Here is a 24,356-nt window from a genome sequence, read left to right on the forward strand (position 1 = left end):
ATTGGTCCGATTGGAGCGTGTAATGTGCTAAATAAAACGGTAGGGGATAACGAATATATTAAGATAGAAAAAATAAACAAGGCAAGGGCGTTACACAGTATCTTCATTATTAATGAACGTATAGTTACATACGAGATATCAGAGGATGAAAATATATTTACTATAACACAAATTTTGATTTATTGAGTTAAAGAAGGCCTCTGGCTAAGTCCAAAAGAAACAACTGATCGAATCCCTACATGCGAGATAGCAAATAAAGGGAGAGGATACAACGAATATCATCATCATAGTCATCTTGGCACATGAGTTGTGGTTTATCATTTAGTTTCAGCAGTTCGGATAGTCTGATGAATGATATTTCTCCACTAGTCGCGGTCATCTGTTACATGTACTGCCTCAGAATACTGCTTGTTGAGAAGCTTTTTCGTGATGTATGCCCATCGCTGTGGAGATCTGCCGTGCTGGCGTTGGCTCAGGTCTTGATTGGACCACCAACCGCTCAATTTTGTGATACTTCGATGAATAAGACCAAAGAACTTTAAAATTCTAGATGAAGCAGGACTAAAGAGACGCTAGCAGCACTAATTTCATCTAGAACTAAGATATTCGTACGGCGAGTCGTCCATGGAATTCGAAGCAGTCACCTCCATGTCCACATTTTAAAAGCATCTATGCTTCGTCTATCTGATTCTTTGACTGTTCATGTTTTGCATGCATACGAATATATTAAGATGCAGCTCGTAATTTTATTTAATCCCTATCTCTAATAATCTTACTTAATCCCTAATAATGTTACTTAGCCCCTGCCGGAATGCGTAAAAGTGTGGATCTGGTTGATTTTTTTTACTATACCCTTTATATATATATATATATATATATATATATATATATATATATATATATATATTTATATATATATATATATATATATATATATATATATATATATATATATATTTATATATATATATATATATATATATATATATATATATTTTTTTTTTTTGATGGTACGCTATATACATTATATGTACTATAGGTCTCACGTCGGATCATTTGATGTCATATGTTAGGATTCGGCTAGTTGTATATTTTGTACTTAGCCAGAGCCCTTCTTTAGGTCAATAAATCAAAATTTGTCTCATAGTAAGTAGTAATAGTAGTAGTATATGATATCTCGTATGTAAATATACGTTCATTATTAATGAAAATACTGTGTACTGCCCCTTTGGTAGTCGCCATGTTTGTTTTTTCTATCTTAATATAATCTTTATCTGTCATGTATGTTTTTTCTGTTTCAACATCTTTGCTATCCTCTCTCCTTTCCAATTATGTATCACACGTCACGATCCGAAGAACTATTCTACCCTCACCATAAAACGCTCAAAAATGACCATAATGAACCTTAGTATATTTAGGCATCACACTAGACCACACAAGAGAGCACCTCGACCCTTAATAAGATAATGCCATTTATATAGGAGGTGCCGGGTCACATACAAGATTAGTTATCCTACAATCAATCCTGTCCATCTTACTATATTGCACCCCAGTGTGGCATGAGATCCTCAAAAGCGAAATATAAAGGCATGCTTCTTAGGACACAAATGAAACCATTGATCAGAGTATGCAGCGCGTACAGGACCGTATCAACCATTGCCTTACAAGTAGTGGCCGGTGATGTACCGGTGCATATTATGGCTAATGAGAGGGTTAGGATGCACCTAAGGGTCAACGGAGCTTAGGGTCAGGAACACAAGAAAGAAAAAGTAGTTTGACCAAAGGTCACGAGAATCAGACAAGGCTGCCTGGAGGAGGGCCCTTATCCCAGATGTAGTAAGGTGGTATGAGTGTCACCACAGACGTGTCAACTACTACTTCACACAATTTCTGACTGGGGATGGATCTTTCCGGTCTTATACATATAGAATAAAAAAGACCGAGGACAATCTGTGTCCCGAGTGTGGAGTGGTGGATGACGCGAATCATGTGGTATTCGTATGCCCTGCATACAATGTGGGGCGAATCTGGATACAGCTGGGCCTGAGGTCACCTCTAGCCGAGTCACAAGTACTAATGGATGAAGCAATTGAAAACAATAGAATTTTTGACTTGATCATTGGTTTTGTGACAAACCATAAAACACAAGGAAGAGAAAGAGAGGAGACTGCAAGAAAAGTAAACTGTTTATTTTAATCTGTCGTATCTGTCGGTGTCAGTGGGGTGAGCCACTATTCAGCTCTCACTACTGACGGCGAAAACTTAAATGAATTTTCAAAGAACTTGACTAAATCGCAGAAAACAATTTACATACATGTTGTTTTGTTTCTATTTGTATCTAGTGTACAGTGTGTGTCTTGGAGAAGCCTATTACTAAGTAAATGTCTCGTGTAGATGATGGGATGAATGGACTACTCCCCGGGGGTGGCATACGAATGCCTGGAGTTGCTTTTACCTGTTGTCTGATCTTTCTCGTTAAGTTCAAGATGGTTGAAATAACGACGCGGTCGCTCCTTCCTGCCTATCGCTCTGCACAAGGATAGTTACCTTACAAACGAAGTCCGGTGCAGACGTGGGTGGCGTGGCGCGACTGGGATACTATGACAATCATGGAGCACAGACGGAGAGCGACAGATGGGAGTTATGAGCAAAGCTGACGGGTCAGACGGTAATGCTCGATAAGATTGGTCCCAGGCCCGTCGGTTGGAGAAAGAGGGGTGAGTTTAGTTGGTAGGCGGTCAGCTACGGTAAGGCGTATTCGTCCGAATCCAACACATCTGGGACACCTTCCTAGGGGTATTTTGAAGATTCCCACCTCCCAAAAAAATCAACCTTAGCGATTTCTTATGAAATTTAACATGGAGAAATAGTTACATTGTTGTGAACATTGGAAACAGTTCACATTATTGACAGTGTTTTTATTGTTTGTAAATGATATAATGTGTAAATGAAAGTTTTGTTTGTAAAAAAAAGGCTGTCACCGAACAAGTTCGGTTGAAATATAATACCTAATAGAAATCTCTGCCGGCATTTCAAAAAGAAGTTCATTTTCTACTGCAAAAATAAAAATTTTCGTAGTACAACGATCGACAGACGATCTCAAAAGAATCGCTGAAAATTGGCTACAGGAATCTCAAAACCAACAGAAACTGGAAGAAATTAGGGGAGGCCTATGTTCAACTTTGGACACAGAAGGTTGGATGAAGATGACGATCATTATTTAAATTACGACATATGTGTGGTAGTTATTTTCATTTCTAATTACATGTCTGATCCATGTCTTTATAGTTAATAAGATAATTTTTCTCAGATATATTCGTTATTATTATAATTGACAAAGAAGGTTTTAACTATTATATTTAAAATACCTGTACAAAACATCGGGGTTTTCATTGTAACTGTATGATCCAATAAACTAACCGGATGAAAAAGGATTGAATGGGTATTAGTAATCGGGCAAACACGAATGTACTCACACTCACGTAAGCGACTACCTGGAAATACGAACAGACCTTTTACATTAATTCTGATAAATATGTATTACTCGATCGATTATACTTAGAAATTACTACTTCTTTTAGTTGCATGAACTAGCGATATAAAATCTTCGCATAATTCAAAATTATATCTTCGCTAGATGCCATTTACTTTTAATGCCGTTGTATATGTGGGTTAAATTTTTTCTTTTAAAGGTAGCAAATTGACTTCCTTCACTATTCCAGATAAGTGTCCAGGTCTTATTATGGTTTTGTATATTGGGCATTTCGTTTTTACTGGGATGTTGTCCGACCTTAGTTACTTAATTAAACTATGGTAGATTTTTTGGAGTTAAATATTCGTTTCTTCACTTCCTTACCAACGTTGTTGTCGGATGTAACTAGGGATTCTAAATATGTAAAATATTTTACAGCATCAGTGTTGTAATAAGATTTGTCCCGCTTTTAGCAAAAGAGCAATCAAGTTAGTAGTTTTTGTGTAAACCAGTAAGTTTTAGAAGTTATCGCATAGTTCTCTTGGTAGTCTTAGGCACATGGTTCATCTCTTCACTCAGGATCTTCGTTAGAGTGACTTGGATTGACAATAGCCCACATAGACGTTTAAAAGACTCTACGTATTTGAACTGTTAGTGTTTAAGACATTTCTATATTACAGGTAATAGCTCTAATATTTGTATCCAGCAGCCTATGATATACACTCTCTCATTAAGGACATTCTTCAAGTTTATCCTATTGTGTAGATACTAATGTTATCTACATGGATGACACGAAAGAAAGGTGTACCTAAGAATGTTAATTACTCAAGAAGAAATTAAAAGACCAAGAGATAAAAAGGAGCTAGAAACATCCAGAAGTTCTTATAGATATTCCGAGAAGAAAGATAAACAAGATGAAGATCAACTACCTCACCTAACAGGGGATATGTTCCATTCTGTAAACTTACTATCTTCAAGGAAATTTTTTTGAGGGCCTTCTGAAGATAGGGTCTCACTATTGTCGGACCAGGACGACCAAATTGTATCTTGAGATATTGTGGACTTCAAAGTCTCAACTTTACCGACTTTATACTGATAGGTGGTGCCCAAATAAAAACAGAACCATTATCTTTGACACCATTTTTAACTAGTATTTTCGCACCAAAAAAAGATAAATGATCTGTTTGTGACGGTCAAAAAGTTTATGAAGCTGAGTACCAGCTACATTAAAGGAAAAAATAGAAGCTAAAGAAAAGTTCCACTTCTCTATTACAAAATAAAGTTGGTTGTACAAAACTTTACTGCGTTTAAAGTAAAAACAACTAAGAGTTGGTTGGTGTCTGCAGGCCATTATTGCTATGCAAATGGGTCATTAAAAGAATGATTGTGGTCTATGGGGTGAAGTGCGTACGTAGAATCTATTTTTCTATTATTGAAAGCCCTCTTTGTGTTCCGCTATACGTTTGTTAAAAGTTCGACCAGTTTGACCGATGTAAGTTTTTCGGCACTCACCACATTTAAGTTTGTATACACTGTGTATACAAAATTTAATGTAGCAACTGGCCAAAAACTTTCATTAACACAAGTATACAAAGTGTATACAATTACAAGTGTTGAAAATTGTGTGATAAGATCGTAAACGTTCGTTATGAACACTTTGAACAATTGTACTCCATTTGATTTTTAATTTAATGTTTTATTAAACATAAAGCAGTTACACTATAGAAGTTTTTACAGCATAGAAAAGTTTTTTTTTCAAACTGTATCTTATATAAACAAATTAATTTTTTACTTACCTCTAAGAATCTGGTATAAGAAAACTTTTATATGGTCCGATGAAAGGGGTTGATGTGAGACTATAATTTTATGTAGATCACTTTGAAGCAACTCTGTAATTACATATCTAGAAATCAACATGTTAAGGAAAATACGACAGTAATTGCGATAATCACGTTACAATTAAATAATTTTTTGCCTACTGTACAGTTAATGTTACCTGCAAAAGAAATTGCAATTAGTAACGGATTAAAAAATATCAAATAATGTGAGCGCAGGAAATAGAATTAACTATTCATATACATGCGAGGGGTTTAATACACTTTTTATTGCCTATCTGCATTTGTATCTACGAAATTTCTTAACCATGTACGGCTTAAAACATTTCATAAAAGCGCCCACAAGAGTTTCACTTACTTCAAGCTCTTGGCTTGATAATATATTTACTTTAACATTAACATTAATAACTCAACGTTAAAGGGGAATTCGCCATTAAAGCGGAATTCTTGAATTTGGTTTCGAAAATTAGTCTACGATTTTATTATCAGATGTCGCTACATTACGTCTATACGAAGCCATATTAGAGTTGCTTCCTAAGACAGAAAAGTGTCGTCTCCGGTGTAATTAATAAACGTATGAAAATGTGTTAGCAACTTGGTGCAAGTTTCCATGTTTATTAATTTGTCCAACTATTGCGCAATATGGTGTAATATTGCGTAGTTGGCCGGTACGCTCTTATTGTGGCATTATATTGAAGAGACACAAAGCCATTATGGTTTTATTAGAGGTGGAAATAAAACACATTCTTTCTAAGAAGAAAAAAACTCAGCTTCAGAGTCTTAGAAAGATTCAGAGCCCTTCGAGCAAAGTGCTCTAGGGAGCTACCCTACACGGGTAAAACCATGTGTTGACACTGACTGACTTGAGATCCGAAAATGTCCCATATTTAAAGATAAATTAACTTTTATATGAAACCTTTTCATTTCTCAACCAATTAAATTTAATTATATGTTCCAGAAGGAAGGGCGATGCACATCGAGGTGCGTAATTGGTGGCACCTGATGACATCCCCCCTGCTTTGGAGACTCTGAGGCTGATAAAAAAAGCTGATTTTATTAAAAAAACTTAAGAAAAACAATTTTTTTACAATTCACATATAAGGAATAAAAAATGCATAAAATATATCAAAAATGTATATGTCCATATTTTCAAATGTACTTACAGTCCTCTAACACACTACACTCGCGTACACGCACTTACACTCGCGTAGCGCGCACTTGCACTGCACAAAAACACTCACAGGCGGTGGTCGGTGTTGTTGACAGCATCTGCAGGTCCATCCTCGACGACGTGCTCGTTCTACGGCGGCTTCGTCCTCTCTAGCTGTACATTTCCCATCTGCATGTCGCCGGTGAGTTTGGCTGAGCCTCCGTGGTGCTCTGGACCACATAATGGTAGGGCAGGCAGTGACTGGCTACTGCGGAGACATCCATTGCATCAGGTACTTAGCATCAAGTAGGCTGGCTCGTCGGAGATATGGCACATCGACGGTTTCAGGCTGCAGAAGGTGGATATCGGCCTGTTAGTTTGGTGTACTAAAATCCGATGCTTCTCCCCGCTGTTTTCTTGAGTGGTTTTGATGCAGGCGTCGTGTTGGAACTTTTGCGATTTTCGATCGCGGAGCATGAGAACTCTGACATCTCGGAGTCGTGGTAGAGTTCGTTGAAGGTTGGGCGCCATGTCGTCTCCGGTGTAATTAATAAACGTATGAAAATGTGTTAGCAACTTGGTGCAAGTTTCCATGTTTATTAATTTGTCCAACTATTGCGCAATATGGTGTAATATTGCGTAGTTGGCCGGTACGCTCTTATTGTGGCATTATCTTGAAAAGACAATGCCATTATGGTTTTATTAGAGGTGGAAATAAAACACATTCTTTCTAAGAAGAAAAAAACTCAGCTTCAGAGTCTTAGAAAGATTCAGAGCCCTTCGAGCAAAGTGCTCTAGGGAGCTACCCTACACGGGTAAAACCATGTGTTGACACTGACTGACTTGAGATCCGAAAATGTCCCATATTTAAAGATAAATTAACTTTTATATGAAACCTTTTCATTTCTCAACCAATTAAATTTAATTATATGTTCCAGAAGGAAGGGCGATGCACATCGAGGTGCGTGATTGGTGGCACCTGATGACAAAAGATTTATTTCACGTTCAGAGCGTTTGCGAAACGCGTTCTGATGAGGCCTATTGGGCCGAAATACGTATAAACGAAAGCGCAAGCTCCCTGTACGTGAAATAAAATCTTAACTGTCTTTTCCTTTTTATTTCGATATACTCTGTACAAGTATTAGAAACCAATTCGCTAAGAATTTTGCTTAGTTGAGGAGATATGTTGTGGGATGCAATTTTGAGATTCCCCATGTCTCTCTTAACATCTTTATCAACGTCTGTTTTGCCTTGCAATTTTTAGAAGGCACAGATTAAAGCGGAATTCTTGAATTTGGTTTCGAAAATTAGTCTACGATTTTATTATCAGATGTCGCTACATTGCGTCTATACGAAGCCATGTTAGAGTTGCTTCCTAAGACAGAAAAGATTTATTTCACGTTCAGAGCGTTTGCAAAAGCCGTTCTGATGAGGCCTATTGGGCCGAAATACGTATAAACGGATGCGCAAGTTGGCTGTACGTGAAATAAAATCTTAACTGTCTTTTCCTTCTTATTAAAAACTCAATTTAAATACAGGTGTCTAGGATCCTGTAATATTTGATCATTTAGGTATATTTGCTATCATAAGTAGTTTAAAAAATGTGTCTACAATTATAGAAAAGACTAAAAAAATATTAATTAATGGAAAAAAATATTAAGAACTTTGTGAAAAAAATTAAATCCCAACATTGGAATGTGTTTGACGATATCCACTATAATTCAACCAACATGACAGAGTTGTTTATGAGATATATGTGTAAAGAATACAGCATTTGTTTTCCTTTAAAGAATGTGAATAGCAGAAAACGTGCTATTCGTTGGTTTAATCGCAATCGCAAAAAAAATTTAAAATTGTAAAGCAACTAGGAAAACACATACTACTGATTTCAAAATAAAGTGTTAAGGAGTATTGTCAGTGCTCTTTGGTACTACAGTAACAGTGACTCTATAGGGACCTAGAAATGAATACTGTTAACAAGACCATTAAAAAATTTGACAAGAGTGACAAACAACGACTTCTGCAACACATCGTTGTTAAGGCTATCCACATCTACAGTTTGTCCTTAGTTTTAGGCTTTTAATAATAATTTGCGGTTAAATATATCAATGTTACATGTTTTCTGTGCAGTTAGTGGACTACGGAATCTTCAATCTAGCTTCCAATAAGTAGTTTTTTTGGATTATCACTTTAATTTCATAAAATATTCACATTTGGCTGAATACAATCCTGGCAATTGTAACATTTGGCTAAAATTGCTTGCAGTAATTCTTGACATGCCCAAAAAGCAACACTGCGTCACAACTAAAAGAAATCCTTTGTTTCTAATGCTCTTATTTCATTTTGCCTCGTTTTTTACTTATATCTCACGGTAGTCATTCAAAAACCATACAAAAAAAGGTTCAAAGTTCATTATACTATTGATTTAACAGATTTAAACGACGTCAATTTCATTATTCAATCTAAGATAAAATATGAATTGAAACAGAATTCTTAAAGTGTTTTACTAGATAAGCTTCAGTTACCATAAAACAGCGAGGTGAACAACCAAGAGTCCGAGTACCGGAGAAAGACAACAACAACAACAAAAATAAAAACAAAACTTGAACAAGATGGGATGGGACAACAACATTGTACACCGGACAAATGAAATCTCGTGAACTAGGTACCGCGTCGGTACCGCTTCAGATCCGCTCCTCCGTGTTGATCATCGGCATCTCCGGTTGTAGTGGATATCTTCTTGGTGCCGGTGCCACTTTCCAAGGTCGCCTAGCCGCTGCACTATAGTACCACCTCCTGGGTACTATGCTCCTTGATTCGAGTTCGATGTCACTGGAGTTTATGGCGAGTGTGGGCCAATAAACTGATGTATTGTGCGTAAGAAGTTGTTTTTTAAATATAAAGTTTGATAAAATTTAAACAACATTTTATAGGATTTACTAAAAAGTGATATTTTGTATATAATTCTAAAATATTTATCTAAAGATCGGTTTCCTAATAGAATAGGGCACGCTAGGGAGAGAGTCTAATAACACTACAGGCGAAAATGAAATCTAACATTTTATAGAACCACTTGATAAGTCGTAATATAACTAAATAATTATTTTACGATAGATGCAACAAAAAAATTGAAAAAACAATAATCTTTAGTTAATCGTCAGATAGAATTGTTCTTGGTTCTAGATATATTTTCAAAACGTGCTACTCATTACAAATACTCTGCCTGTTCTTTACAGTAACTGTAACTATATAATTTTAATTTAGAACATTTCAAATTTTTATTTTTCCTTTCCCACTGAATTTATTGCTATTAGAATTCAGTATGTCAGATTTTTTAAATAATCATGTTGTACATTAGTTTTTTTTTGGCTCTTGGCACTTTGGATCGAAAATTTGTGGCACACAACGACCTTAGAGTAGAGAATCCGTTGTGTCTGATTTCTGAAGAACCTAGTGATATCACTTGAATATCTATGCTGTCTCGATTGGGATGATATTTTGTCCTTATTCAGTAATAATTAAAACGTATTATATAGTTATAACGAACGATATAAAGTTTTCTTTATATCGTTCGCATATCTTTCAAATTATATCCATTAGACCCGAGTATTATACTTTTTTGAAATCAGCTCATTTTTATCGATCTAAAAATGTCTTAAAATACAGGGTGTTACATTTAAAAAAAGAACCGATGACGTCATCACTGTAATGTGTATCACCTTGTATAATAAAATTTTATTGTAAAATGTAGAAAATTAAATTTAAAAATGGACGTGTTTTAGATTTTTTTAAAAAGGCTTTTCATTTAGGAAATATCTAATTTATTCCATACTTTACGGACACAGTGTATATATATATATATATATATATATATATATATATATATATATATATATATATACATATATATATAATATATATTCAGGGATTCTACAGTATTCACTGCCTTCCCTCGCTCAACCGTTTCCATCTCTCTCTGTTGTCCCATTCTCCATCGTTTACTCATGGCGTCGTCTACTTCGTTCCTCCAGAATCTTCGGGGTCGTCCTCTTTTCCTCCTTCCTATGGTGCTCCATTCGGTTATTCTCTTTATCCATCTGCTGTCGCTAGTTCTCTTACATGTCCATACCACTTTAGTCTTTTTTGTTTTATATATGTTCTGTTTCTATTGATGTTCTTTGCTTTATTTCGTCATTACTTCTCCTATCTATTCTTGTTACTCTGCAGCATCTTCGCAGGCATTCCATCTCTGTTGCTACTATCTTACTGCTGTTTTTCTTGTTTATAATCCAATTTTCAGTTACTTTGCACTGATGTTTTATAAATCTGTGTTTTGGTCTTCTATAGTATAAATTCTTCTATAATATTTAGGTGTCTATCCCACCATACTGAGTTAAGTTGCCGGATTGCTGTTCTTGTTTGTCGTAATCTTTGCTTAATTTCTTCCTCTGTTATTGCCTTTTTCGTGATTATAAACACCAAGTATTTGAATTTATTCTTTCCTTGGATTGTTACGTTGTCGTCAATCTGTAGATCTCTATGTCTTCTTCACTTGTAGATAGGTACTCTTTTTTCGCGAGGTTAATATCTAGGCCAGCCTTGGTATATTCTTCTTTTAGTTTCTTTATCATGTAACTGAGGTCTTCTTGGTCTTGTGCAATCACTACTTGATCGTCTGCAAAGCTTAACGTATATAGGTATTCTTTTCGTACCGGTACTTCCATGCCTCGTGGTGAAGTCTCCTATGATTCTTGTTCCCATTTTAATGGACACTTTATTTTCTTTATACAGAGCTTTTATAAGTTCTGTCTGTATTTATAATTTGTACATTGCCTCCCATAATTCTGACCTTGGTACAGAGTCATACGCCTTTCTCAGGTCCACAAATGCCAAATGCCAATCTTTTCTCTTTTGCATATAATATATATTATATCTCTTCGATTATGTCTCCCACCAGATCTTATTTAACCTTTATCTGCTGGTCCAACTATTTTTCTCTTTTTTTTTAATTGCTTAAACAACTTCCTCGTATGTATTTTGCTAGCCATTGCTGTTACCGTCTCTGTTAGTTCAACTGTCACTATTTGTTTAATAAACTGCCAAAAGTATTTTTTGTATCGCTTTTTGATATCCTTTTAGTCTCGGATACTAATTCTTTTCACCCCCCCCCCCCCACTCGTATAAAGTCGGCCGTATAGATTCGTATACGCTTTTACTTTAGCAGAAGCTTTAGAATTATAAGTAATATATATTATGGAGTTGTTTTAAAAATAAAATTGCAATGTAAATATTCAAAAGAAAATGTTTCAATATGAAACCGAATTTACCTGAAATAATCAACAAATTTAACTGACCTAATTCAAAGCCAAAATCCCGTACACTATTCTTTTCAACTGGTACCATCTTACCAAGCCGGATTTACCTTTTTTTCACTCATTTGTTCGCTTCTTGTTCCCAAAGGCTGTAGCACCGCATCTTCAAATAGCATCAGAAAACAGAAGATAGAAGATATTCAAAAAGTTCCCACGATAGCAGTCGAGCAAGTATAAGTGAATACCCGTCGGTGTTCATACTCTTGTGCATAGTTTGTATTTTTCTTCAAATATTCCATTTACTCGTATCGGACTTAATTTCACGGCATTAACAAAAATTGTTGTTAGCCATGGTAAAATGTTCTGTTAAACATAAACGTACTAGAATATAATTTAATAGGGGTTTTTTGTTGTAATAAAAACTGTTTAAAGCCCTAACATGTACAAGTAACTGTACAAAAAAAAACTGGATGTTATTTATTAAAAATCGTCGTCAGAGATTTAATCTCTAAAAGCGAGACGAACACGCTGACAACAAAGATAATTTTGACCAAAATCGTTTGTTGGCAATTATTGTATAACATGAACCGATCTCTCAGAAACAACGCTTGAAGTGACCGGCAGTTTTAAATGTCACTTACGCTTGCGAAATACATTTTTTAAATAGAATTTGTATCAAGTCGACCGTAAAAAATTCTATCGACAAAAATCAAAATGCGTTAATTTTTGCATTTTGACGCAAATGAAATCAGTTTCTATAAAGCTTCTAAATAAATAAACGTTGCCCGATTTTTGCTACATTTTAACGATTCTCATGAGATCAATAAAATTTATCACTTCCATTCACCAGTTGTTGCGAAATATCCATTGTTAGAGCCTAATCTTCAAAACCTATAATATGACATTTCTATGTTTAGTTTTGGCAACAAATAAAATCGTGTTACCTGTTCTCATCAACGTTGATAAACAAAATGTTCCTTTTGTCTCCCGTATCGGCTTCACAACTCTGGAAAAAGTTAATCAGGCAGAGTCCATTGTTAGATTTGTTTATAGAAAACTGACAGGACTAAGAAAACAAAATCCCACTGGTGCACTTTTGGATAGAAACGGGACTACTATACCACAGACGGACGAGAAAGTACAAAGATGGGCAGAATATATCGACGAACTGTTCGATGATGAAAGAAGAGATCTGGAGCACATAGAACTTACGCAGAAATAGGTCCATATATTACAAAAGAAGAAATATTACACGCATTAAAAACAATGAAGAGTGTGAAAAGCCCTGGACCTGACATGCTTCCTATAGAAATCCTAAAAATTCTAGATGAGAAGCACATTGATGTTTTAGTGACACTTTTGAACCAAATTTGTACTTCAGGCGTATTACCCAAAGAGTGGTTAGCGTCGATTTTTATTTGTCTCCCCAAAAAGAAAAACGCAAGAGAATGTAGCGATTACCGCACCATTAGCTTGATGTCTCATGTGCTAAAGTTACTACTAAAAGTCATCCATAACCGAATATATCACAAACTGGACATAGACGTTAATGATACACACTTTGGTTTTCGCAAAGGTCTAGGAACGCGTGAAGCTCTTTTTTCACTTAATATACTGATACAAAGATGCCTGGACGTCAATCAAGATATATACGCATGTTTTATTGACTATAATAAAGCATTCGACAAAGTACGACATAAATAATTAATAAATGTCCTGAAATCAAAGAAGATTGACTATAACGACCTCAGGATCATATCAAATTTATACTATAAACAGCGAGCAAAAGTACGTGTTAACGAACAACTGTCAGAAGAAATTGAAATTAGACGTGGAATGAGACATGGATGCGTATTGTCGCCAATTCTTTTTAATGCCTAGAAACAAGAAAATTGGAATATCTCGGACATATTACACGTGGAGAGAAATACACCTTGCTCCAACTGATTATGCAGGGAAAGATCCAAGGAAAGAGAAGCATAAGGAGGCGTAGAATGTCATGGCTGCGCAACCTGAGAGAGTGGTACGGATGTACATCAAATGAACTTTTCAGAGTAGTCGTTTCAAAAGTCCGAATAGCTATGATGATTGCCGATCTCTGCCGCGGAGATGGCACTTGAAGAAGAAGATAGAAAACAAAAATGGAAAATTCACTTCTTGAGAACTAGGGATTTTGTGTGATTTTGAACGACTAAAATATGATTGGTTAAAAAAAGATTAGTGGAAGCAGATTTTTGATTTGATTTAGATTTGGAAGACGAGAATTTGGATATCTTTGCTGACCTTTTGCTGAGAGAAGAACATCGAATCCTGAGAAGTGAACTAGTTCCGGCAGTTTTGAACGGTGTAAAAGTAATTTTTGTAAGTAAAAGGTTAAAAAATGGTAGCAGTTCTGGACTAGTAATGCTGATTGGAAAAAGTTTGAAGTATTTGTAAGTACAAAAAAGTTATTATTCATTGGGAGAACCATAAACAAGGATAATTTGGCAGCTAAAAGAGATAGGAAGGACTGTAAGGACATTTGTCCTAGATTCCGTGTACGCACAACAAAGGAAGGAGTTTTTGCTAGAGAGTTGTGATAAAAGAACATTTTTATATTTAAAAATTTTAATGTAAAGAAAACAGGGACCTTGTAGAGTTGAAATAATTGCGAATTGAATTGATTGATTGAAATCAATATTGCAAAATTGTAGCGTTTTGAAATGAAACAATAAAATAAAATTATTTTGAATTATGTATTTGTTTTTAATCTGTAAATCTGTAACGTGGTATCTTTTTTTATGTGCATTGTGATTTGTTTAACGTATAATCATTTTCCAACGTATTTTCTCATTATATTTTATTGAACAAATTTGAATTTTATTTATTTTCTTCTACTCCTATATATTATTGAACACTAGACAAAGACAAAGGTATTCCTGAACTCAACAAGAACCCTGAGATATATAATAAAAATATACAATTAAAATTATCCAGATATCTTAATTATCAAATTCAATATTTCTTTTTTTGTTTTAATTCTATTGAAATTTTTTGAAGGAGGAATTTTATTCAATTTTCAAATATATCATATAAAAAAATACTCCTATCCTTTTCTAGATACCGTCTTTGGTACCGCTTTGGTTATTGGTTTCAGACACGTATTTTTACTCGGTGTTCGCAACAAATATTTTTCAATCAGAAACTCGTCCAGGGTTATATCTTCTATTCTCTTCGCGGTTATTTAAAACTAAAACTTGTTTTATATCGGAATTTTAGTAATTTCAATATTATCCAAATGAACTGAATACTTTTGTTGAATGTTAATGTAAGTATTATTGTATAAGAAGTGTATAGAGAAGTTCTGAGAGAGACTCGTAATAAACTACATAAAAAAATGAATGCAAAGTTCCAGAAACACGAGCTATCTCAACTAAAGGACTGTGATTTACTGTGAAATTAATACATGTTCAGTGTTCAGGTTTTAGCTTCACTAGTAAACATTTAATATTGCACGAACTTTATTGGCAAAATTTAATATGTACATATTGGCAAAAAGTGCTGGGATACGAAGAATACAGAAGATCGATTTACTGTAACTTTCTGATACTTGTCAATAGCATTATTGGATGCGACACAGACACATAACAATATGTCGTTGTATGTCTGGAAGCACGGTACATAATTTTATCTTATTGTAAACAAAAATTCCATTGACTTTGAGTACAATAGCTCTTCTTCTTCTCCTCATTTTTCTTGTTATAGGACTTAGGAAAAGTTCTACAGAATGGATACTTGGTTAGTGTTGCCCAAAATCGGTCTTGGTCTTGCAGTCTTGGTCTTGTTCTTGCGTTTTTGCAAGACCAAGACCAAGACCGCCTAATTTTAGCAAGACCAAGACTGACCGTGCAAGATTTAAGCAAGAACAAGACTAAGCCTGCGAGACTCTTGCGTCTTGCAGTTAGGACTGAGTGTGGTTTTAGCGAGTATAGTAGTTCGGGTATATGCTTAAAAACTCTATGAGATGCAAAAAAATATGTTAATAAAATTTGAAAAACTGGACTTATGCGAATTACAAACAATACCATAAACATACATACCGAATTAAAATATTCATTAAAAAAACACATTTGACACGTGCTCAGAGGTCATAATTACAATGTAAAAATAAAATATTTTGTACATTTTCCAGCAGACTTCTTCGCTCTGAAATTAATTGTACATATTTTGAGAATAGCCGCTCTCTGATCATAAAAATAATCTTGCATTGCGACGCCGACAGTAATATCGTATCGATATTTTTTAAAATATGTCACCCTAGCTAGTCAGGAGTAATCTAAATAAACAAATCTTATCTGTCTAAGGCTATAAATTGTTTCTGCTGAGTGTGCGATGAGATTATTCGGTTAAAGAAAATTTGCTGAAAGAGTTAAAAGTAACGAAACAGATAATGTCGCCTACCGTGTAAACAAAATACCGAAGTAACGATATATAATTTTCGGTTTGTTATTAGATACTTAGGGTATTGGATAGTAACGAACATAAATTATAGTAGTATAGTAGTTACTTTTTCGACATCACTTAACTTCATTCCCAATTGAACTTTCCTTTGAGTCTAATGTAATAATTGTTTTTCATCTAATCCTTGTTGTTCCCGGAGTGACAAGTTTACAATTTGACATGAGGGACAAAGATTCAAATAGTTCTAGTCGGAGTAATGAGCGTTGGAGTTATAGATCTAAAAGCCCTAAAAGCAAACTTGATGAGTTTTTCGAAATAATTTATGCATCCCAAATTGTTTTGTGTAAATTGTGCCTACATAGAAAGGTTGAAATGAAAATGAACACCAGAAACACGTCAGGTTTAAGGAAGCATCTAATATCTTTTCACAAAAAGGAATTACCAATATTTCTTCCTGAAAAACCAAAATTCGGTGAAGATATTACAAGCTCTTTAATAACCACTAGAAAAAGTGGAGATGTAAAAAATATACTTATTACCTTATTACCAATTACATATATTATCTACCTACTATTTTAGTTTGGTAAATTAATGTATTTATTAAGTAGGTATCTCCTTAATTTAAAACAACTTCTTCTATTCTTTATTTTTTCTTTATTCTTTATTTTTTATTTAACTATAAGTTAGTTTTTTATATAAAAGTAGAAATAAGATTGGTAAAAACATTTATTTTGCTTTACTAAGTGGATTATAGTTTGTTATCTCATCACCTAAAAAATCTGTGCCCTTGATACATGTATGTGGATTTTTTGCCTATCATGTCCATCAATCCCTTTCAAGGCAGATAATATTCTTTAAAGTACAGGCATGCTGATGTCATTAATTTGTTTTTTTTTGTGTTTTAACCACGTTTTAGCACATATAAGCGTAGTAAATGCAAACGTTTATTAAGAAACAGATTGACTTCCGTGGGGCATGGTAGATAGATGAGTTAATTAGAGCATAGGCACATATCGCTTAGATCGTGGCTTCAAACCCCACCCGATGTCAGTTGATTAGACATTTATTAATTTGGTTGGTCTTTATTATTCTTCTTCTTCTTCATGTGCTGAGCTCGATTGTCGAGCGTTGGCTATCAAATTGGCTATAGTAATTTTGTTGACGGCAGCTCGGAAAAGAGATGCAGAGGATCTGTTAAACCAATCTCTCAGATTTCTAAGCCATGACGTTCTTCTTCGACCTTTATTATGGCTTTATTATGGCTATGTTAATTCAAGCTTAAAATGTACTTACTCTGTTACGTTGTTCTAAGATCTAAAGTAACGTTTAATAAATAGCATTAGGCTAATAGGTAACTGCAAGACTTGCAAGACTCTTGCTGCAAGACCAAGACCAAGACCGGAAGTGCAATACTAAGACCAAGACCAAGACCAGGTGCATTGCCGCAAGACCAAGACCAAGACTGTCTAAGTCTCGTCTTGTTCTTGCATTTGGGCAACACTAATACTTGGTAAAAATGCTGCTCACGGTGTAAGAAAAACCCTACTTAATTCTATGGTCTTCTCACGTGGAAAATTTTATGACCTTATGACTTTTCTTTTCTTAAAGGGAAAGTGCCAGAGACTTAAAACTTTGTACATAGGTTTCTCGTGGTATAAGGAAGAACTTTATCGAATTTGAGGTTCTTTCTCATATTCTTACGCCTTTTATTTTTCTTGTAAAAAAGTTATATAAGAAAGAAATGTATTGAATTTGTATCAATAGTTCTTGTTGTTCTTGTTCATATTGTTATGCCTTTTCTTTTTCTTGGAGGGAATGTCTAGTCTTAAAGTGGAATTTGGGGTTCAATAGACCGTCTCCTCATATTCTTATATTACGTTAAACAATTCTGTTGCTTCGACTCTATTATATGGGTTTATTTCCAATAAGTTTTATACAAATTATCGGTAGCACAAAATGATAATTCTAGCATTCAGAAAATAAACATTTTTAACTCTAATTAGGTAATCTAAAAATCTTCTTATATAAAACACCCCGTATTTCACATGCATACACACACATATATTAGACTCGAATTGGAATTCACAATAACCGGAGCCTTCTCTGCTGCTTCGCGAAGAAAAATCCAAAGCCCATTAGAGGATAAAGCAGCTTCAAATCGATCGCTATCCTTTCTCCGTTTTATTACACAAAAACATCGCGGTTAGTTATATGAAAAAAGAAAAAAAAAAGACAAAGGAAATAGGTCGATGACATGAGTATTTGATGTTACCTCTTCACTATGGTAAACTATTTTAAGAGCGTGAATAAAGACGTTTAATTGACAATAGGGATATAAGTTATTTTCTAGTTTTAACAGAAAATGTTTTAAGAGGTTATTGAAACGTTTTCTAAGTAGCACACCAGGTATAATATTTAAGTAAAAACATAAACTAAATATTTTATTTGTTTAAAGGTCCGAGAACGACTTGTCATTGGGATTCCTTAGAGGTGCACCATATATTAGTGAATCTTAAAGAGTTAACTCTTAGCAACCTTATACACTGGAATACGATCGAAGTTTTTGAATACCGAAGAATACCACGATGACTTTGACCCGGACAGTTTTTTGAGTTTCTTGCGGTTCAATAACTAAAACCTCTATGTTTCTTGCAGTGGGTTGAGTGGATTTTTTATATTATTAACAGTTCGAGGCAAAGATGCGCCCTTTAATTGCCTTCGTCCATCAGTAAAAAGTAAAGTTCATTTTTTCTGATTACTTATCTGAAATTTCGTTCAAAGTGCTTTACATTTTATTGGTAGACCAAGGCACTTAGAATGAGGCATTTTTTGCCTCATACTATTAATAATTTAAAAAATTATCGAACCCACTGCAGAAAATATAGATGTTTTAGTTATTGAGATCCACAAAGCTCAAAAGACTTGTCCTAGACGTGGTCGTGACAAAGTCCCGGGAATAACTTAGTTCTCTGGACTAATATAATACTCCCTACGGATTTTAATACATAATTTCGATTCATACTAATAAATACCGAATATAACTTGAACATAAAAGATTATAGTATTCAATTTTATCTTGGTTCACATTAGATTTCTATATTTTCATAGGAAATTCGTTGAAAAATATTGAAAAATATCAATCATACATTATTTTTAAAACAAATCTCATACTCTGCTATGCTTATTTATGAGTACAAAAAAATTTTCGTAAAAAATCTGATAAACAAATCAAAATGAATGTCTTCAGCTTAATATCCATCGTACTTTTTTCTCTGTTAGTCTTTGTAATACCGTTTTTTCACATTTATTAATCTATTCATCCAACTTAACTCATATAAAAACGTAATAACTCATGCAAAGACAAGAAGTGTGCACATATTTGCCATAACGAAATTTAGCTCGGCAGAAAATTGGCTTTGATGATCAAAGGTCACTACGATAAGGAGATCGGGAACAGAAAATTAATAGAGTGCATGGATAAAATGATTATTACAAAAAGTGCAAATAAAATGTTACAGAAGCGACTCAAATATAGCCGCCGAAGGCTATTAATTAATTAAGGCTTTTAATGAAAAATTAAAAAACGAATTTTTTTTTAAATCAACTTTAACGTGCTCGGCTACTATGGCCACTTACACAGGTACAATAACATGAATTTTCATTACAAAAACATTAAGTGTTGCATTAAGAATATGTTACAATAATACGGAATGATAATAATATGTTATACAATGTCTAAATTAAAATCTAATTACATTTTTTGATATAAGTGTTCATCTCTAAGGAATTGTAGCACAGCTTTTATTTGGTCAGGGTTGTTTAGGATATCTCGTACTTCACTTTTGAGTTTGTATTGTAATCTTCTGGCCGAATGTTGATGGCATTCAGTGAGAATATGTTTGATTGTCAAATATGATTGGCAGCTTTGACAGGAGGGATGGATGCTAGAGGACATTAGGTAGCCGTGTGTGAATTTTGAATGTCCTATCCGAAGTCGTCTTATCACAATGAGATCTCGTCTTGAGAGGGCTGAGTAGTCAAATGTAGGATGACTGGTTATTGACGGTTGTATTTCGTGTAAGATCGAACTGTTAGAGTTCCAAAGCTGCTGCCAAAGGAGTCTGGTTCTCCTTTTAGTATCCTTACAAATTTGAATTTTATCGGTGATTTCAGGTGATGCTGTAGCAAGTTTAGCATAGTGATCTGCAGTTTCATTACCTTCTATACCAATATGGGATGGCAGCCAAATTATGATAACTGTTATGTTTTGGGACAAGATAATTTGGTAAGAATCTAGGATCTTTTGGACGATTGGATGATCGGTAAATATATTTTTGATAGAATGGATTGATGCTAGAGAGACTGTGCATATGGCAACCTGCTTATTAGGTGGAGATATATGGTTAAAAGCTTGCAATATACTAAATAATTTGCCAGTATGAACGCTGCTGACGGCTGGTATAAGTGATGACTTAATTAGTGAATGAGAGGTTGTAACAGAGCAGCCTACTCCTGTGTCATTTTTTGAGGCATCCGTGTAAAAAACGAATTGAAATTGTATTCCAGTATATATTTATAATACTAAACGAATACGTAATGTTATCGTATGTAAATATGACAATGAGGTCCTTGTAGTTCCATAACAAATAGACTGTCCAAGCTTTACACTACAAGATTTCATACGTAACACTATACGATTACATCGTAACGTAAAAATGAGGATACTAAAAGCTTCATTGATTTCCGTTCTACAATATTATAATACTTGGAAAGTAGCTTTTAAAAAAAACTACACTACTTTTTAATAAACCATAAAAATCCTAAAAACATTTTATAATAACAATTTAAACACCTATGACACCAATATGGCGATTCTGACAGGCGTTCCTGAACATTTTTGAAGACTGATATTCCCTCTATTTATTTTATATTCGCGACGGATGTAATTTGGTTGTAATGACGCAAAAATTGGCAAAAAGTGCGTAAGAGAAAAGTTACGTTTGAAATTTTGGCGAGAGCGCCGGTTATAAGAGTGTGAACAATCCGACTATTGCATATTGCACAGACAAATAGAATAAAATCGATTAAAAATAAATGGGGGCATGTTGAGTCGTATTTTTTTGTTACTCAGTTTTGTTTTTACAACAACTTTTTATACAGGGTGTATCATGTAATAGTGGTGGATACAAACTTTCTTATTTTAAATATAACAACTGATATACACTGTAATTTGAATTTATTTTAGAAATTATTCTTTTTTAACTATTTTCAGTTATAACATAGTTTTTTAATAGATTGCTGGAAAAAAATGTTTTTGTTGCTGTTTCGATGAGCGTTTGAGATAAAAGTGCCCTTTACCCTAATTCCTAAAAACCATTATCAGCATAGTGTTTGTTTCTGTGATTTTAACGGCCATTGTAAATTGTTTTTGTAGTGTTGTTACTGTCATTGTAACGCAATGAACGTAAGTTCCGTTGTGGCGGCAAGAATTGTAGCGCCGTTAGAAGATGGCCACGCTCAGGGCAAAACTGCCAGAAACGTTGGTGTAAGTCTCTTGAGTGTGAAACGAGTATGATGACGGTATAAAGAGACCGATCTGCTTACTCGAAGACCTGTTAAGGTCGAGGTAGAATTACAACAGCTAGAGATGACCACTTTGTCTTTTCTAGTGCTTTGAGTTTGAGAAACCGAACGTTACGGCAGTGTCCCTTGAAAATCATTTGCAAAAAGGAAAAAATGTAAACGTAAGGGAATGGATTTTTAACGGAGTTAGAAGGCGACTTCATCTTGCTGGTGTATCTTCTCGAACTAGAGTAACTGGACCGCCGCCTTTCTGTGAACACCGAATTGCTAGATTAAATTTTGCACAAGAATACTTGGCTTAAACAATACAAGATTGGAGGCGTGTATTGTTTTCAGATGAATCGAGATTCTGTCTTGAGGGGACAGACAAACGTGCAAGAGTTTGGGGGCGGCATATCGTTTGACGCCCGCACAGCGTTAGGCTTTACCAAAAATAGAACATTGACTGTGCATCGATACCTGACACACGTTCTAGAAGACCATGTTTTACCATTTATTAATATTCTTGGAGATGATGCAACATTTATGCCTGATAATGCACGGCTCCACACGCTCGGATAGTTACTGAGTATCTTGACAGGTCCAAATTACACGATTTGTTTGGTCTTCTCGCAGTCCAGATATCAAATCCATAGAACATGATTGGAATGACACGAAGAGACGTTTAAGGAAGCCCCCAGAAATTCAAAGAACGTCGCGACATATTGGTATAGGAATGAAACAATCTTTCGCAGAATGTGATCCAATATCTGATCCAAAGCATGTCTCGTCGTTTGTAAGCCGTTATCACTGCTAGAGGATGGAATACTCGCTACTGGACTTCTCAAAATTTCTTTTGCTTCACCAAAAACACATCAAGGAAAATTGTTAATTTTCATTACTTTTAATAAACTTTGAAAAACAAAAACGTTGTTTTCTTTAAGCCATCAGTTAGTAAACTATGTTACAACCGAAAATATTTCAAAAAGAATAATAACATCTAAAATAATTTCAAATTACGGGGTGACCCTAATTTTATGCTCGGAGGTGTATTATTATCCAATTTTTATATTCTTCAGAACATTCTAGACCTATTTAGTTCAACACACCTATTTTTATGCAACAAGTCGGGATAAGAAAGTTACTTGGTGCTTCTTCTTCTTAGGGTGCCTGTCCGTTCCGAACGTTGGCGATCTTCAGCCTATGATGATTTTGTTGGTTGCTATAAGGAATAGCTGTGTTGAGGTCTTTTTATACCATGCTCTCAGGTTGGCAAGCCAGGATATTCTTCTAAAACCCTACTTAATACTTAGAATACATAATAAAATACTTAAAATTTTAAATATTACTTAAAATAGAATCCTGTGGAGATTTCTATGTGTACAATTTCCTTGGGTATAGCTTAAACTAGGTATTGATTATTACTAATTTATTTGTCTCCGCAAAAATATCCAATGTATCTCCCCGATCGTTCCGGTTTCTTAGTCCAAATGGTCCAACTGCAAATAATGTTTGCTGGCCCCAACTTACTTTGAAGTCACCCATGACAAAATTGTTATGTCTTGCTTTTTCAACCTTTCACGACTTGATTAATGCTATAGTATAGTTCGTCTACCTCTTCTTCTGTTCCTTTTGTTGTAAGTGCATACACTTGAATTATATATTGATGTCGATTGGGTCTTGATTTTAGTTGTATGAGCATCACCCTTGCTGAGATTAGGATGAAGTTGTCAAAGATTTTGCCATTTCTTTTGTTGATATAACCTAATTTATGTATGCCGGTATCTGTTCCAGAATAATAAGCGTGTTCCCGATATTTGTCTTACATTCTTTTTTAATATTTTTCTGAAACTATTTTATCAGCCATCAATTTACTATTTTTAAATAAAAATAGTAAATTCTTTTTGGAATTTGGAATATTTAGGTCGAGAACTAGGGACAAAAAAATTTTCGATTTATCTTAGGTGTAAAGTTAGTCTTCTAAATGTATTTTAAACAACAAAAAATACTGAAGTTGTAAGTATGTTCTTACATAGAACTAAGAATCGGTACGTAGAGAGAAATCACAATAAAACTGTCAAGTACGTGTTATGGATTTGAAAGTACAAATAACTCTCAACCACATATTTTTTAAATTTAGTTAAACTAACACTATTGTCCGAAATCATTAGTGTAGCCGGCATACATGTATTTTGATTGGAGACTATAGTAATCTAGTCACACGAGATTTAATCGAACGCAGAATACGGTTACCACGGCAACAACCTCTCGTTAATATTACATACACAACACAACATAACCTAACTAATGCTCTTCATGTTGAACGCACAGGGATGTATACATATGCCGTCCATTTCCACGGTTTCGGCACTCCTACTCACACCCCTTGCGCCCCTCACCTAAACCAGACATATATTAAATTCTGATACACCGGCAATGTTCTATTGTCAGTACGACCACAGCGATCAGGACATGTAGAATAGATAATTAGGACCGAAATTAGATACTGGACGTCTTCCGGGGTTAATGCTTAATTTATTGACACGTGTTAATTAATCATTAATGTAGTCATTGCGAAGCATTAA

At 34.5% G+C, this 24,356-nt stretch overlaps 1 protein-coding gene across 9 annotated transcripts in view; it reads right to left on the bottom strand.

The window, feature by feature from the left end:
• Nucleotides 1-24,356, bottom strand: part of nmo (serine/threonine-protein kinase nemo) — a 372,069-nt gene that overhangs the window by 46,601 nt on the left and 301,112 nt on the right. For all 9 annotated transcript variants that reach the window (XR_011950114.1, XR_011950117.1, XR_011950115.1 and 6 more), the window contains exon 4: nucleotides 5,269-5,375. Coding sequence is in view for 4 of the 9 variants with exons in the window: in XM_072523946.1 (XP_072380047.1) it covers nucleotides 5,269-5,375 (107 nt within the window). In the remaining 5 variants the exon portion in view is untranslated. The remainder of the gene's footprint in view (nucleotides 1-5,268; nucleotides 5,376-24,356) is intronic.

The sequence above is a fragment of the Diabrotica undecimpunctata genome, chromosome 2 (assembly GCF_040954645.1).
Source record: "Diabrotica undecimpunctata isolate CICGRU chromosome 2, icDiaUnde3, whole genome shotgun sequence".
NCBI classification, from domain to species: domain Eukaryota; kingdom Metazoa; phylum Arthropoda; class Insecta; order Coleoptera; family Chrysomelidae; genus Diabrotica; species Diabrotica undecimpunctata.